This window comes from Mya arenaria, chromosome 8, assembly GCF_026914265.1.
Source record: "Mya arenaria isolate MELC-2E11 chromosome 8, ASM2691426v1".
In the NCBI taxonomy this organism is placed as follows: Eukaryota; Metazoa; Mollusca; class Bivalvia; order Myida; family Myidae; genus Mya; species Mya arenaria.
Genome location: NC_069129.1, coordinates 8702617 through 8720487, shown reverse-complemented (window position 1 = coordinate 8720487; position 17871 = coordinate 8702617). Strand labels below are relative to the sequence as shown.

At 32.9% G+C, this 17871-nt stretch overlaps 1 protein-coding gene across 8 annotated transcripts in view; it reads left to right on the top strand.

Annotated features, from left to right (window-relative positions):
- The window catches only part of LOC128242367 (uncharacterized), a 65388-nt gene that overhangs the window by 29504 nt on the left and 18013 nt on the right, over positions 1–17871 (top strand). For 3 of the 8 annotated variants that reach the window (XM_052959496.1, XM_052959500.1, XM_052959494.1), the window contains 2 exons: positions 12457–12544; positions 16127–16310. In XM_052959496.1, coding sequence (XP_052815456.1) covers positions 12457–12544; positions 16127–16310 — 272 coding nt within the window. Of the gene's footprint in view, positions 1–3057; positions 3629–9703; positions 9731–10252; positions 10343–10390; positions 11102–12456; positions 12545–16126; positions 16311–17871 lie in introns of those variants that run through there. The other 5 variants (XM_052959498.1, XM_052959495.1, XM_052959501.1 and 2 more) reach the window with 5 other exon arrangements.

Here is a 17871-nt window from a genome sequence, read left to right as displayed (position 1 = left end):
CAGTTATTTCCCTTTCATTTTAATGTGCTGATGAACAGTTGCAGCAGTTATTTCCCTTTCATATTAATGTACTAATGAACAGTTGCAGCAGTTATTTCCCTTTCATATTAATGTACTGATGAACAGTTGCAGCGGTTATTTCCCTTTCATTTTAATGTACTGATGAACAGTTGCAGCAGTTATTTCCCTTTCATATTAATGTACTAATGAACAGTTGCAGCAGTTATTTCCCTTTCATATTAATGTACTAATGAACAGTTGCAGCAGTTATTTCCCTTTCATTTTAATGTACTAATGAACAGTTGCAGCAGTTATTTCCCTTTCATATTAATGTACTGATGAACAGTTGCAACAGTTATTTCCCTTTCATTTTAATGTACTTATGAACAGTTGCAGCTTTTATCTGTTGGTGAATTGTTGCACTTATTTTACTTTAATAGAGGCTTTGTTAGGGTAAGTGCTCAAATTGTCTCCCTTTGATACCATGCCAAATTATCTCCCTTTGAGAAATTATTATTGTCAAAATAAACAGAGTTTTACTTACAAACAGGTGAGTAGGCGATTCTGACAGGGGGTGGTTTCATTCAAATGTCAGATGAACTTTTGAATAATCTTTTGTGATAGATGGAACTGATCCAAATTTATTTCTTAAAGGTGTTGTCTCACATTTTTAACATTTTGCCATAGCCTTAGTGTGAGTGGCACAATAATGATATACCACTTGCAGAATAAAAACTGGTTTTGAAAAGCACATGTGTTGATGTTCCTTTTGCAAAAATCATATGATTTAGTGATGATATGTTTTATTTTTTGAGAAATGCATGATGGCTCATGAACTGTACAATTAATTTGTTTAAAAATCATATATTAATATGAAAGAAGTTTAAACAAGAATCTCTCACAGATTTTATGTTGGCAACATCTTTTTTTAAACTTTGTTTAAATTGAGTTGTTTCTTTACTTATATTTATAAAACAAACACCAGATAGCAACCAACAGATACTCATTTGAACAGAATTTTGTGAAAACAAGCCTAAAAGAGTTAAAATTACTAACACTTTTCAGCAAAATATATCATTTTCTATCACATTTTTTATAGTAAATAGTGATTAACAATACTGAGCCCTTATTTGAACTTTCATTTATGTTTAATTATTGCCAATAGCAGCTTGTTCACTCTCCATGTGCAATTAATGTGTTCCATGTCTGGTCCTTTAAAAACTGGCTATAATACTGAATGAGCCCCTTCAAAAACTGGCTATAATACTGAATGAGCCCCTTCAAAAACTGGCTATAATACTGAATTAGCTCCTTTTAAACTGGCTTTAATACTGAATGAGCACCTTTAAAAACTGGCTACAATACTGAATGAGCCCCTTTAAAAACTGGCTATAATACTGAATGAGCCCCTTTTAAACTGGCTATAAAACTGAAAGAGCCCCTTTAAAAACTGGCTATAATACTGAATGAGCCCCTTTGATAACTGGCTATAATACTGAAAGAGCCCCTTCAAAAACTGGCTATAATACTGAATGAACCCCTTCAAAAACTGGCTATAATACTGAAAGAGCCCCTTTAAAAACTGGCTATAATACTGAATGAGCCCCTTTAAAAACTGGCTATAATACTGAAAGAGCCCCTTTAAAAACTGGCTATAATACTGAAAGAACCCCTTTAAAAACTGGCTATAATACTGAATGAGCCCCTTTAAAAACTGGCTATAATACTGAATGAACCCCTATAAAAACTGGCTATAATACTGAATGAACCCCTTTAAAAACTGGCTATAATACTGAAAGAGCCCCTTTAAAAACTGGCTATAATACTGAAAGAGCCCCTTTAAAAACTGGCTATAATACTGAATGAGCACCTTTAAAAACTGGCTATAATACTGAATGAGCCCCTTTAAAAACTGGCTATAATACTGAAAGAGCCCCTTTAAAAACTGGCTTTAATACTGAATGAGCCCCTTTAAAAACTGGCTTTAATACTGAATGAGCCCCTTTAAAAACTGGCTATAATACTGAATGAACCCCTTTAAAAACTGGCTATAATACTGAAAGAGCCCCTTTAAAAACTGGCTATAATACTGAAAGAGCCCCTTTAAAAACTGGCTATAATACTGAAAGAGCCCCTTTAAAAACTGGCTATAATACTGAAAGAGCCCCTTTGAAAACTGGCTATAATACTGAATGAGCCCCTTCAAAAAATGGCTATAATACTGAAAGCGCCCCTTTAAAAACTGGCTATAATACTGAATGAGTCCCTTTAAAAATTGGCTATAATACTATATGAGCCCCTTTAAAACTGGCTATAATACTGAATGAGCCCCTTTAAAAACTGGCTATAATACTGAATGAGTCCCTTTAAAAATTGGCTATAATACTGAATGAGCCCCTTCAAAAACTGGCTAAAATACTGAATGAGTCTCTTTAATTTCCGTCAGAAGCCATTAATTGACTAAAAAAAATAGAATAAAAACTCACATTTAAATTTTAAATTGAAATAAAATAGATCTATTCAATTGTCAAGCATAAACTCTTTTATTTTGGTTCAATGATAAATATTTAGGAATTGAAAAATTGAAAGGCACACACATAAGCAAATCATGTCTTTGGTTTTGCATGAACAATGATCCAGAAAATTGGTAGAATGGCCTTTCTAGTTTGTCTTTGAGTACCTTCAATCCTTCTCTTACATTGAAAGTAGTTCAAAGATTTCATATGCAAATAGTATTTAGAATTAATATCTATATGAAAATGTCAAGTTTTGAAAAGAAAAAAAGAAAGATTTATTTAAGATTGATTTAAAAGCCTTATATATTTTTGTTATAACAGTTGTGAGCATAACTTGAAAATAATCTTCATAACAATTATGATTATTTTTTAATAGTTTTCCAATTAGTATGGTTCATGGATTATTTCTTAATTGATTAAACAACAATAACATATGCATGTCTTTTAGAAAGGGAACAAAAATTATTCGCTTGGGTAATGAGTATAGCAAAAGTCAAAATATTATATTCATTGGTGTAGAAAACCTTGAAGGTAGATTATGATTGTGCCTATTTCACAGGAATTCATTGAAATTTCAAGGATAATTTGGAACGTTATATGCAATATTTGTGACAATTAGTTAAACATGTGAATATGATATGTGATTTGAAATAAACAACAAGATAAAATAAGAATTCTACCATAAGTAAAGTGTTTCTTATAACAGTAACTAAAAAAAGAAAAAAAGACCTATGCCAGGTTTTAAAAGTAGTAAAGACAATGGACACACTTTAACGCCGTAAGAACTTGTTGTTGACTACATAGGAAGTATGCTTTGATAAGTGAACGGGGATAAAAGATAAAGGTACCATTAAGGACAAGGAGACAGTGTCACCTGACATGATAATGGAAGATCGATGTGTGTCCCCGCCTCTCATGTGTAATGGGCGGAGTTTGTCCCCAACCCCGGGTAGATGTTCTCCAACCCTGGGGCGCTTGTCACCGCTCATTACCGGCTCACCCCAGGGGTCAGCCAGGGGCACTGGAACATCACATGGGTCTTGTGTGCCGAACATTCATCGAAGGCAGTCTGTACCTTTGTCTTCTGCGATGGAAATGATAGAGATAAAATGGTAAAAGATGCATCATATCATTATTAAAAAAGAATCAGTGTAATATTGCCTAAGAATAATTTTCTTTCACAAGATTATTAGGTAGAAGAAGTACTGTCAGCTTGAAAAAGTTTTGCTAAAGCATACTTTTAGTAAACTAGGAGCATCTATACGAATCCCAAAAATGCAGTAATGAGCAAGCTTACAATAACATTTAAATCCACGAAATCTATGAAGAAGGTAGGAACATTGCCCCTAAAAAAAGTTTTTTCAGTACCTTTAAAAAAGCAGCATTTTTCTCTTAATATTGATGAACAAATAAGGGAAAACTTCATTCCCTAAGGTTATATAGCACTATTGAAAGTGTTCCAGAATTGATGTACTAAATTGGGGCATTTTTAAGAATTGGTGTACTAAAAAGGAACATTTTGCACTAAATAAAGGACTGTTTCTCTGAAATGGTGAACCTAATAAAAGCGTTTCTCTGAATAGGTGTACTAAATTGGAGCATTTCTCTGAATTGGTGTGCTAAATAGGAGCATTTCTCTGAATTGGTGTACTAAATAGGAGCATTTCTCTAAAATGGTGTGCTAAATAGGAGCATTTCTCTGAATTGGTGTACCAAATTGGAGCATTTCTCTAAAATGGTGTGCTAAATGGGAGCATTTCTCTGAATTGGTGTACTAAATTGAAGCATTTCTCTAAAATGGTATACTAAATAGGATCATTTCTCTGAATTGGTGTACTAAATAGGAGCATTTCTCTAAAATGGTGTGCTAAATAGGAGCATTTCTCTGAATTGGTGAGCTAAATTGGAGCATTTTTCTAAAATGGTGTGCTAAATAGGAGCATTTCTCTGAATCGGTGTACTAAATTGGAGGATTTCTCTGAATTGGTGTACCAAATTGGAGCATTTCTCTAAAATGGTGTGCTAAATGGGAGCATTTCTCTGAATTGGTGTACTAAATTGAAGCATTTCTCTAAAATGGTATACTAAATAGGATCATTTCTCTGAACTGGTGTACTAAATAGGAGCATTTCTCTAAAATGGTGTGCTAAATAGGAGCATTTCTCTGAATTGGTGAGCTAAATTGGAGCATTTTTCTAAAATGGTGTGCTAAATAGGAGCATTTCTCTGAATCGGTGTACTAAATTGGAGGATTTCTCTGAATTGGTGTACCAAATTGGAGCATTTCTCTAAAATGGTGTGCTAAATGGGAGCATTTCTCTGAATTGGTGTACCAAATTGGAGCATTTCTCTAAAATGGTGTGCTAAATGGGAGCATTTCTCTGAATTGGTGTACTAAATTGAAGCATTTCTCTAAAATGGTATACTAAATAGGATCATTTCTCTGAATTGGTGTACTAAATAGGAGCATTTCTCTAAAATGGTGTGCTAAATGGGAGCATTTCTCTGAATTGCTGTACTAAATTGGAGCATTTCTCTGAATTGGTGTACCAAATTGGAGCATTTCTCTAAAATGGTGTGCTAAATGGGAGCATTTCTCTGAATTGGTGTACTAAATTGAAGCATTTCTCTAAAATGGTATACTAAATAGGAGCATTTCTCTGAATTGGTGTACTAAATAGGAGCATTTCTCTGAATTGGTGTACCAAATTGGAGCATTTCTCTAAAATGGTGTGCTAAATGGGAGCATTTCTCTGAATTGGTGTGCTAAATTGGAGCATTTCTCTGAATTGGTGTGCTAAATAGGAGCATTTCTCTAAAATGGTGTGCTAAATAGGAGCATTTCTCCGAATTGGTGTGCTAAATAGGAGCATTTCTCTAAAATGGTGTGCTAAATAGGAGCATTTCACTAAAATGGTGTGCTAAATTGGAGCATTTCTCTAAATTGGTGTGCTAAATAGGAGCATTTCTCTGAATTGGTGTGCTAAATTGGAGCATTTCTCTGAATTGGTGTGCTAAATAGGAGCATTTCTCTGAATTGGTGTGCTAAATAGGAGCATTTCTCTGAATTGGTGTGCTAAATTGGAGCATTTCTCTGAATTGGTGTACTAAATAGGAGCATTTCTCTGAATTGGTGTGCTAAATTGGAGCATTTCTCTGAATTGGTGTGCTAAATAGGAGCATTTCTCTAAAATGGTGTGCTAAATAGGAGCATTTCTCTTAAATGGTGTGCTAAATTGGAGCATTTCTCTGAATTGGTGTGCTAAATAGGATAACATCTCTCAATAGAAGCAATATTCTGAAGTTTTCTAAATTACTGATTAAATTGAAGCAAATTTCTGAATTGGTGAACTAATCAGAGGTAAATTTCTCTGAATAAGTGTACTAAATAGAATCAATTTACTGAATTGGTATATTAAATAGGTGCACTTCACTGATAAGGTGTGCTAAATTGGAGCTTTTCACAGAATATGTGTATTAAATAGGAGCATTTCTTTTAATTAGGGATGCAAATGAATGGCAAAATTGATATTCTAATATTTGGTAATTCTTTCGATCGAATAATCAAATATTTAATTACCAAAATACATATTTTAGATGTTGAACTATTAATATTATTGGCTAAAGTAATAGCCAGGGCATTTAAACTTTACTTTGTCTTTGCGAGTACGAGAGTTGGACCCTAATTTCTACCAAAGGACTCTGAAATTTCCAATGTTTAAAAAGAAAAACCCCAAACATTATGCACAAATAAAATGGAATAATTTCAATTCCGCTGCCTTCATGTTTGTAAACAATTTGAAATTACATGGATTCCTGGTCAAATGGCGTTATGCATCAATGAAAAGTCTTTCCGTAGGACGAGCAGCCTCATTCTGGAATTGACCTCTACCAAATATAACTATGGAAAAACCAAACCAACTCGGCAACTAGTAAAATAATAAAACGAAAACATATGTGGATTTTTTACTATTCTATTGTACATCAATAGAGGAAATATATACTAAAACGCTGTGCTGTAGAGTTACATTTCAAAGCATGAGCATTGTATCGAAACATTGAAAACAGTTTAAAGCATATATGCCTGTAAATACATTATTGTAGCACATGTCATTCATATCATCACGGCTATTTGAGCAATGTTGCACAGCTAAATATGCAGCCAAGACAACAGATTGTTGGTGTGAAGGCCGATTCCTTAAATCTTTATTTGGCAAAGGCATTTAAATTTACCAAAAATAAATGAAATCTTTGATATCACTAGTCTAATAGCCAGTAATAAAATTACGGGGACTTTTTATGGTACCCAACGATATATCCCTAATGTCATATGGCGCGTGTATAGTGTTTTGTCATCACATTCACACCTCTGGCATTATGTGCCAACCTTTGTAAAAACAAGACAGACAAACTTTATACACAACAACAGAGTTGAAGGCAAAAGGATTATTATTATATTTATTCAAATATTCGAATACCGATTTTCACATTCGAATACCAAATGTTTGATCGAATATTCGTTTGCATCCCTACTCTAAATAAATGTTATAAATAGGAGCACTCCTTTGAAATGAAGTACTATGTAGTAGCATTTCTCTGAATTGGCGTGCTGAAAAGAAGCATTTCTCTGAATTGTTGTGCTAAATAGGAGCATTTCTCTAAATTGGTGTGCTAAATAGGAGCATTTCTCCAAATTGGTGTACTAAATAGGAGCATTTCTCCAAATTGGTGTACTAAATAGGAGCATTTCTCCAAATTGGTGTACTAAATAGGAGCATTTCTCCAAATTGGTGTACTAAATAGGAGCATTTCTTCGAATTGGTGTGCTAAATAGGAGAATTTCTCCGAATTGCTCTTTATTGTTGTGTTTTAAAGGAGCATTTCTCTGTATTGTTGTGCTAAAAAGCAGCATTTCTCTGTATTGTTGTGCCATAAAGGAGCATTGCTTTGTATTGTTGTGCCAAAAAGGAGCATTTCTCTGTATTGTTGTGCTAAAAAGCAGCATTTCTCTGTATTGTTGTCCTAAAAAGCAGCATTTCTCTGTATTGTTGTGCTAAAAAGCAGCATTTCTCTGTATTGTTGTGCCAAAAAGGAGCATTGCTCTGTATTGTTGTGCCAAAAAGGAGCATTTTTCTGTATTGTTGTGCCAAAAAGGAGCATTGCTCTGTATTGTTGTGCTAAAAAGCAGCATTTCTCTGTATTGTTGTGCTAAAAAGCAGCATTTCTGTGTATTGTTGTGCTAAAAAGCAGCATTTCTGTGTATTGTTGTGCTAAAAAGCAGCATTTCTCTGTATTGTTGTGCTAAAAAGCAGCATTTCTCTGTATTGTTGTGCTTAAAAGCAGCATCTCTCTGTATTGTTGTGCTTAAAAGCAGCATCTCTCTGTATTGATGTACTAAAAAGCAGCATTTCTCTCAGTTGATGTACTAAAAAGCAGCATTTCTCTGAGTTGATGTTCTGAAAAGCAGCATTTCTCTGTATTGATGTACTAAAAAGCAGCATTTCTCTGAGTTGATGTACTAAAAAGCAGCATTTCTCTGAGTTAATGTTCTAAAAAAGAAGCATTTCTCTGTATTGTTGTGTTAAAAAGGAAAATTTATCTGTATTGGTGAAGTATTTATATGAGCATTTTCCATGATTGGTGTACAATCTTGTGACGTTTCCTTGAATTTGTATGAAATGGAACCATTTTCCTGATAATGGTGTTTGAAATGGATGCATGTCCCGCAGAACTGTGTACAAGATTAGGAGTTTCCTTAACAGAAGCATCCATCTTTTCTGATATCCGTAGTCCAAATAGCAACAGTAATGGAACAGAATTGAAGTCATTATAAGAATACTAGTTTATAGTGTTCAGGTCCATGCCTCCATGGGTCCATGGGATCAACAGACAGATTAACATTTAGTCAACTAGAATACCTCCCCATATAAGTCAGATTACAAAACTGACAAGTTTCCATGCAGGAATGAAAACAACTGCCAGGTTTCCATTTAGTCATTAATTGGTTTAATTAAACAAGTTATTTAGAAGCTCTTGTACTGGTTAATATTGAGGCATTAACACAGCATTTCGCACTCCCTGGGCACTAAGAAAACATTTATTTTTGGTGTTAATGATAAGTCGGTGTAGGACTGTGTCCAGCCTGCTGACTTAGTTGTTTTGTCAGGACCAAATTTAAACACTTAATATTACTTAATAAGCCTTAAAATTAATTAAGGTAAATAATTAATTAGTTTGTTTTATCATATTACCATGGTACTTCAAAGTTGATCGTTTCTTAGATAAGCTAACTCATTTAGGAGTAAATTGAAGCTGACTATGTTTTTATTAAAGTTTAGTTTAAACCCTATATCAATGTTAAAGCTTAATTGACTTTGTGAAAATGTTGTTCAACTGTTTCAATACTAGTCTTTTAGATTTATTTAATCTTATGTATCTAAACCCAGATTCAATAATTGTCAATTTAAAAATTTGATTTTTTTTACAGAAGACATGAATAAGGCACAATAAATGATTGAGTTTGACAATGTATACTTTAGAACTTCACAAGGTCTACTTATTAAATAGCAAAATTATGTGTTTATATGAGTGAAAATTGTTCGTAATAGGCTTTTTAATATTGGTCAAGTTACGATCATTGATTGAGGGTTGATATTGGAGTTTAATGTATAATGTTTACCACGGAAATGTTGTGATTTTAAGATTTGCTGTAATCTTTACAAATTTTTGGAGGCATTCTTCTCATGGAAATTATAACCTTCATAGATGAAGTTTATTGAGACTTTGCTGTTTGGTGTTCATAACACAAATTATTTTTGAAAGAGATTAAAAACTGTCAAAGATGTGTTTCTTTGAAAAAAAAAAATGGAACATGGAAGTGATTTATTAGAAATGAAAGTGCTTTAAAATTTATACAATTATGGAAAGGAATATCATATCCCATTTGCATATTTCTTTTCAAAGGGGTGCAGATCGATTGTGAATATGTTATTGAAATTATTATTTGCATTCAGTTATTGATATAAGTGTTTATGCCCATGTCTCTGCCACTGGTATAGACAGTAGGATTCACATTAAACCTCGAAAACAACTGCCAAGTTTCCATTTTGTCATTAAATTATTTTATTTAGTGAGTCACTATTTATAAGCTTGTGCATAGGCACTTGGCTGGAATAGATGCATTTGCTAGGTATTTCACACTGAACACTGAAAAAGTTAGTATGTAGTTTTGGTTGTCTAAACAATTAGGTAATTGCTGCAAACTTTATTGTTTAGTGAACCAAAAATAAACAATAACTAGTTATAGTTATCAGAGGCATTTAAAATTTAGATTAATATATATAAATTGTTGTATTTTGACTTAGTAAATTAAAACAGTTTCCTGATTAATTTATATCCCATTATCCTTGTGCATATATGATTTGATGAAACTTAATTAACGTTGAACGAAGGTTTAACATTTTATCTGTATATAGCTCTACGTTTTGAATATAAGTTAGGAAAACTTGTGCAAATTGGATATATAAGGCTTTGAATACGATATGCATATTTTGGTTGTGGAGATAAAAAAGTCAAGAAATTTATTACTGATTTTAAAATCAATTTAATGCCAATATCATCCTGTGAGGAACGAAAGACAATGCGATATTAGAATCTTGCTTGTTATAATCTTGAATCAATTTTCTTTTGTATTTACATGAGATGGATTTTTGTTAAGAAATTATAGAGCTTGTAAAATGAGTTAGTTTTTGTGTTTTTGGAGTATTTGTCCTAATTTTAAATTTGATAATGGATCAGATGTGGAAGTATAAGTTATTGCTTGTAAAGTAAGATCTCTTTTGATTATAACTTAATACAAAATCCGATATTTTGCGATAATGATCAAGGGGTCAGCTGTTTTAAAAGTTTCTAATTTATTAAATTTCAACTTTGATATAAATTGACTCCCTGATATGAAATGTTTTAAGTATTGCTGAATAAACTATCAAATATCATTGAACATTTGAAAAGATAACATAACTACTTTTAGTTGTAAACAAGATTATTGCATTGAAATATTTTTGGTAATTTATATCGAAACTAAAAATAATATATAATAATGAACTGCATAGACATTAGCTGTAGAATATGCTTGTATAGAGAATGCTCTGTAGTGAAAAGAAGTAGATTTTTGTTCAATATTTGGTGGAAAGGGATATATGTCATTGTTAACCATGGGGGATAAAAAAAGAAAAATGCAAGTTTTATAGTTGACATATTTATACATATGCTTATGGAAAAATGTTAACATCAAAGAGAAAATTACAATATATTATGTTGATTTACCAATCAAGGGATATGTAAAAAAGTAAGATGTCATACCTGATGGCCAGTTGCATTAGAATAAGAACATAGGAAGTTATGTGACGTTGGACAAGCTTTCAAAAGTTTTTAAAAATGATGAGTGATAAATGGAAGAAAGCTTTACATGCTGTAGAGAAAACTTCGGGTTCTGTTGGCCCTCGGAAGCGTTATGGGTCTCAGAGCTCGCTAGATAAGAACTTTTCTAAGTATGTTGAATGTTTGGAGGCTGATCAAGAAATGTGGTGAGTGTTTCATAGCTTACCATGACTGTCCAGTTTATACTGTACATTTTTATAATGTTTCATGACAATGTTTGTGTTTTGGTGCCATGTCTGTGATAAGACAGCCATAAATTATTAATTATATTTGCAGTTTGTGTTTGAACATTGTATAATTGCCATTGATATGAATTGTTTTTAAGGTCATGAACAAATGTCAGCTCTTAAGACTGCTTATAGTTTAAAGAAGTTAACTGCCAAGAAGTTTATGAACTGGTTGTTTAAAGATTGGATAATGGATTAAATTTCATTGTGTTGTCATTTCTAAGAAATGGTTGAAAGTTGATTAGTTGCATGGTCGCTTGGATGTGTATAATATAGTCACTTTTAAGGAGTTGTTGGTAGTTCATGAACTGATTGTTTCTATAATGTATTTTAAGTTCATGAACTGGTAGCTAATCTCATAAATGATCGGAAGATCATTATGTGGTAATTTCTCAGAACCGGTTGGAAATTCATACACTGGTCATCCGTGCACTGTGACCATTTGAAAGTAATTGCCATGTATTTTACATCTGCAGTCATTTTGGTAAATGAGTATTTTGTGTTTGGTAAAACAAATCTTTCTGAAACTAACCATTCCATAGTAATTTAAGTGGTACAAAGAGGATATCTTAGATTTAGAAACCCTAGAATAATTGTTTTCTATTCCTGCAAATGGTCTTAGTGGGTTGGAGTTACCTAAAACTTCAATGGTATATTCGTATTTACTAAAATCATAACAACTTGATATTGGGGAGTGAGTGTTATATTTTGCAATTTTTATCGTGCTTTTTTCTTTAAAGAAAATAGTCAAGGTATTGTGTAAGCCTTGGTTTTCATTGTCATGTAAAGCTTTAACATTTGCTATTATATGTACTAAAAAAAGTTCAAAGGAATCTTGGTTTAAATGTTGCCAGAAACAACACACAAAAATAATGCAAAACCCATAACTCTGGCATTGGTAATTGTAGAGTCATGTCCCTTGTTAAATTGAAAACATAACAGGTGAGTGTTAGCGTTCACTTTACAGTGCTTTTTTCCATTTATCCATGGCCTCATTTTGTAGCCAGTGTTAGATTTCTTTTTTTCTGGACCTACAGAGCTTTTTTTAATTCTGCTTCTAGAGTTGATTTGTTTATTACATAAATGTTATACTAGTAATATGCCTACGTATGTTGTGTATAGTGGTTCTACTGGTTTCTATAGATTTAAAGTAAATATTATATGTATGGAAGTTGGTCAAATCATCATTGTTTCACAGAAACACAAAAAACATGAAAATAAACCATTCTCGAGTATATCAACCCTGTTATTTGAATATTTCCTTCTGTGTTTAGGGAGAAAGAAAAGTTGGAGCTGAAGTCACGCATTACAGAACTCGAAGACTACCAGTCTAAATATGAGCATGAACAACGAGAAAACCAGGTAACCATTCTGGGCTTTTGTTGGGAGGCCTTGTCTATAGAGATAGATGTTTGCAATTTTCAATGGGGAGGTGTATATGGATAAATTTTATTTATGTTAGAAAAAATGCTGCTTAATTGTAACAACTATAGTTACTTTACTTAAGATTTGAAGTCTGCGAAGACCAGTGTTGACTTCCAAAAACAGCTTATATATATAACATTCACTCACTGCATATAACATGAATTAGCCTTACAGTTCAAACCAGAAATTAAATCAAACTATTTCAGAACATACAGGCATATTCTGAATAATAGTTCATTTATTTGATGACACTTAATTCACACAATTTAAATCAAACAAATATAAGTGCCAAACACAAAATTAATTGAATTTAACAGATTTAGAATGAAATATCTAAGTCTAATTTACACGATTTAATACATACTTTCTTGATTAAAACCTAGGCTGAAAAGGACCAGGCTGAAATGATAACCGAATTGCCTAGACACCACTGAATTTTATAGGTGATAACGCGAGGTACCAGTATAGATATTTCGTGTCCACGGTAACGCGTGCCTGAAGTGAAAGAGGAACCTTTGAAAAATATTGTCCACACCAATCCGTCAGAGTTCGGCTATTTCCATGTTTATTCAGAAAGTTTAAAAAATGGTTGCTATGTAACAACTTTACAACAGCTTGACCATTTAAACATCAATAAATATATATTTGAAATCTTCACAAAAATAGGTTGCTATTTAACAATTTTACAACAGCTTTACCACTTCAACTCGTGAGTACCCTCATTTGAACATCAATAAATATATATTAATATTCAATAAAACCCAGTGGTGTCTTTAATGCCTTGCATCTACACACTCGTCTTGTTCTAAACATGACAAGGTCACTGAGAGAAATAACAATGGTGATGCTAGGTTGTCTGGTTAGCGCAGTGGTTAGCGCACTCGACCTGGGTTCGATTCCCGGCTGGGCACATGTGAGTTTTGTTTGTGGTCACCAAGCCGGACAAATGATTTTTCTCTGGGTACTCTGTTTTTTCCCAAAATAACTTGTTTCACAATCATTGTAAAATAAGTAAGTTTAAACTAACAATGGTGATTCTAATTCTGCGTATTGTGCAATTTTACAAGTAAATGTCAACTGGTTAATTAATATCACCTGCTCCAGTATATCAAGAAATGTTAATTCAAGATTTCATATTTGGTGTCAATAGCAGGAAGTCAGTCAACATGTACAATGGTATAATTTACCCAATATTTGTATATCAGCAGTTGGTATATATTTTAATACCGCTGTCGAATTTGAGATCATTTCTTAAGATTAATGGGAACAGATCTTCTTCATGAAAGTAGCGTTCCCAGACCCACCTGGTTAAACACTAAGTGCAAGTACTTCGGCTGACACCAGAAAAAATGGGATTTTGAACTTTCGCTATTTATTAGCGTTATCTTCTGATGGGTGATGCAGAGTTACGAATTACGTAGGTGGTGGAATTTATCAAACATGAGAATCCATTTCATAACAAGCATAATCTATTAGTTTTTGTTAAACTCATAGATTTAGAGAGTGTTTGATTTAAAATGACAAGACCTTTTCATGTTGACTTCGATAGCTGAAAGTGATGGTTTTTCTTGAACTTTTTGAATGCATGGCAATTTATCATTTGTTTTATACAGCCCTGCTCATACGAAGATGATTAAAAGGAGGCAGTTGAAATTATGTAAATTGTAAATAATTTATTTAACGACAAACCAACATTAACAAATTTTGTTTAAGTACACTATTTAAAGCTGCACTCTCACAGATTGAACGTTTTGACAACTTTTTTATTTTTTGTCTTGGAACGAGCCAAATTTTGCAAAAATCCATGGAAACCAGTTATAAAAAACTGCTGACAAAAAATCAGATCGCAGATTTTTATATTTAAATTCAAAAATTGATGTTTTATGCATTTTTCTTAAACCGTTAGTAATGGTTTAAGCCATAAAACATTAATTTTCGAACGTAAATATGAAAATCTATGATCTGATTTTTTGTCAGCAATGTCATATCATTGGTTTGCAGATATTTACGCAAAAATTTGCTCTTTCCAAGACAAAAAAAAAAGTTGTTAAAATGGTCAATCTGTGAGAGTGCAGCTTTAAGTAAGATTATTATATAATTTCATTATAATTTTTAAGTTTGCAAGTGACTTAAAATTAAAGAAGAGCTTTATTGCAATGATTGTTATTAGTTTAGTTTTTTTACAACTATTGTGAAACAAGTTATTACAACATTATATTAATCACTCTCATTGGCACAATGTTACGCGAGAGTGTGGTCTTGTGTTGTGGGGGAAACCTGAGTACTCGAAGGAAACCCACTTGTTTTTATTAATGTACAATAACTTATATTTCATAAATGCTTTGTAGGCAAAATTAACGTTATACGTAAAACTTTCAGAGGTCTTATTTCTATAGTTGTATATTTACAATACTTCACAAATTGCCAAATCCATATCAATTTAATTTTAATGATAGGGACTCTTGACAGTAATCCCTGTGACAGATAACATAAGAGATGTTGTACGCCATCCTCGTCTTTTATTTCTAAACAAACCAGATTTTCCTTTATATAGGCTTAATTTCAAGGTCTGAGGAGATCTGGTCACATTTTAGCGGAAAGTTGAGAGAGGCTAGTTAAGTAGAATTCTAGAGTGATAAGCATCGTTGAAATGGTCCGTTTTATTAATGGTCATCCTGTCCGAGAGTTGAAATGTTTACAGGGATCAGTTGTAGGTATTTGATCATGACAATAAAATCTTAAAATGTTTGCATTCTGCTTGTAATATTTAGCTCAAAATAAATACTGACCATCATTTATCAACACAGAATATCTTCAAGTATCGTAGAATTTCAATGTCAATTGTTTTCATTCTAATTATGCATTGACTTACTCTTGAAATAATAGTTTGATTAAAAATGGCAGTAAATAGTGTCAATGATATATTTGTATTTGGATCTCACTAAGGACGTTCATGTTTGAAAAGTAATGACAAAGCATAGAATTTAAGATCAGTGCAAAGATGACATATTTGTTAAGTGAATGAATTCAAATGTGAAATTAATTAAAAGACAATCCATGCAAAGCTTTTTTTTTATTTGTCTGTTTTTTTTAAGAAAGGACGTATTATGACAAGCAAAATGTCATCAGCGACATGCAAGACTTCAACCTTGGTCATAACTGAGAAACATTGAAGATCCTCGAATGACACCGGTAGACATTCTGCCAGTGCCACTAGGCACAACTCATAACTTGAATTTTTCCCCTTTTTCAACAATTTTTTTTTTAACTTTAGCAATAACTCAAAAATGGTATATTCAAATACAATTTGGTACCCATGTTGCCAGAGATAAAATGCAAATGTATGGCAGGGCCCAATAACTCTGACTTTGAAAAATTGTCCATTTACGACAAAATAAAACAACAGACGAATATTTGGCGTTCGCTCGTCAGCACTCTTGTTTGATTAGGATTATTCACCAAAATGAATCCAGGATCAATGATTATGCATGTTATTGTATCAGTTATGTTTGACTGCAGATCCTTCAGAATCGCCTCCAGGACCTCATGGCCGGCCAGAGTGACGCCACGAAGAGCCTCATGCGTACGAGTGAGACGTTGGATCGACTACGCCTCGACCACAAGAAAAAGGTGGAACAGATAGAGAAGATGCAACGAGACCTTGGCTTCAAGGATGACCGCATACGTAATCTGGAGATCAGAGGTAAATTAAAATGATTTTTTTGGATTTTCAGCGTGTCTGTATATATGTAAGTCGTATGGCATCGTCATAGTCGGATATCAAAGTTCCTGTGATACTACATTTTTATTTAGGTCTGAACTTATTTTTAGTTAAAGAACCCTGACACATGCCACACGAAACAAGTGAACAATGTCACATCTACATACCGTACCCATCATTTACAGGCATTAAATATTTTTGAGGTATGTCCCCTTTGTCAACTGAGAAGCATATAGGCATCTTTTAATGGGAGTCTCAGCAGCTACTGTTTAGTTACTTAAAATGAAAATTGAAGCCAAAGCTTGATCATATATAGTACTTATTTTTTTGTGTAGCTTAGGGGTCATAATCGACCCATGGGCTTGATCAGGGGGAATCAGAGCTGTAAACAAATATTCTTTTTCTGGAAAAACTTCAGATCTGTGCCTGCTTAAACAATGGTATTTGATCTGTGACTAACAGTTCTTCAACTAATGGTATGAATGTTATTCTAAAAAGCATTTTAGGCACTTCTTCCAATACTCGCAGTACCTCTGTTCTGCCATATCACAACAAATGTGACATGACATTCAGTCTAGTATTGAACGCTCTTTGACATAATTCATGGTCATTGATACAGGTAATATTGTTGCAAGAGTGAACAAAAATATCTCTATAATCCATTTCTCATTTAGAAATATTGAACTTCCTTCTATTTAGTAAGTATGGTTTAATGGTAGGTCTGCGATTTAGTGATCTATTAAAAAAATAGATTTAAATTGGCCATGCTTTTATTTGAACAAAATTTTCTTCTTGAATGGGGGACGAGATTTTGTTCCGATCTGTTTACTTTCCACCATTATTGGGGAATAATTGGAGACATTGTGTCAATCAAATCGATGACTTTAGGTAGCAAATGTTAATTTGTCCTTGGCCCTTTACATGATTTGGGTATTTAAATATTTTGGTAAAATAATTATGTACAATTTCAGATTGACTGACTTAACATTCATACTCGCAATTACAAGCCACTTCATACTAATATTTTATACTCTTGTAGGACCATTATTCAACTTGGTTGTCATATTTGATGAAGATTGATGAATATATTGAGTGAAACTAAAAATCCAATTGATTTATTTACCTTAAATTTGTTTTAATTTCGACCAGAAAGTGTCAAAAGAAGGGCAAGAAATCATTTAGAGGTCAACCTTTAATAATATTTTCGTAAGCCCTAAATTCAAACTAATATTCACACAAATGTTACTCAAGCCTATGAGGTGTTGATAAAATATGTAGGAGTCAATGCACTTCATTAGCTTGTCTGTTTTTGAAGGAAACATTTGAGGTATTCTCATTGCCTTTATAACCTCATTGGAGTTGTGGTGCAGAGATGCTGGCCATTACTCAAATGAAGCTTGGTTCCATGCCAGAGGCAGTACGCACATGGACACCAAGGTCTATGACTCTGTCTTTGATAATTGTTGAGTTAAGCCCTTATTTTTGACCGCTACACAACAGACAAGCTTTTTGTTCATGTGTGTGTTTATTTATGAGGCACATC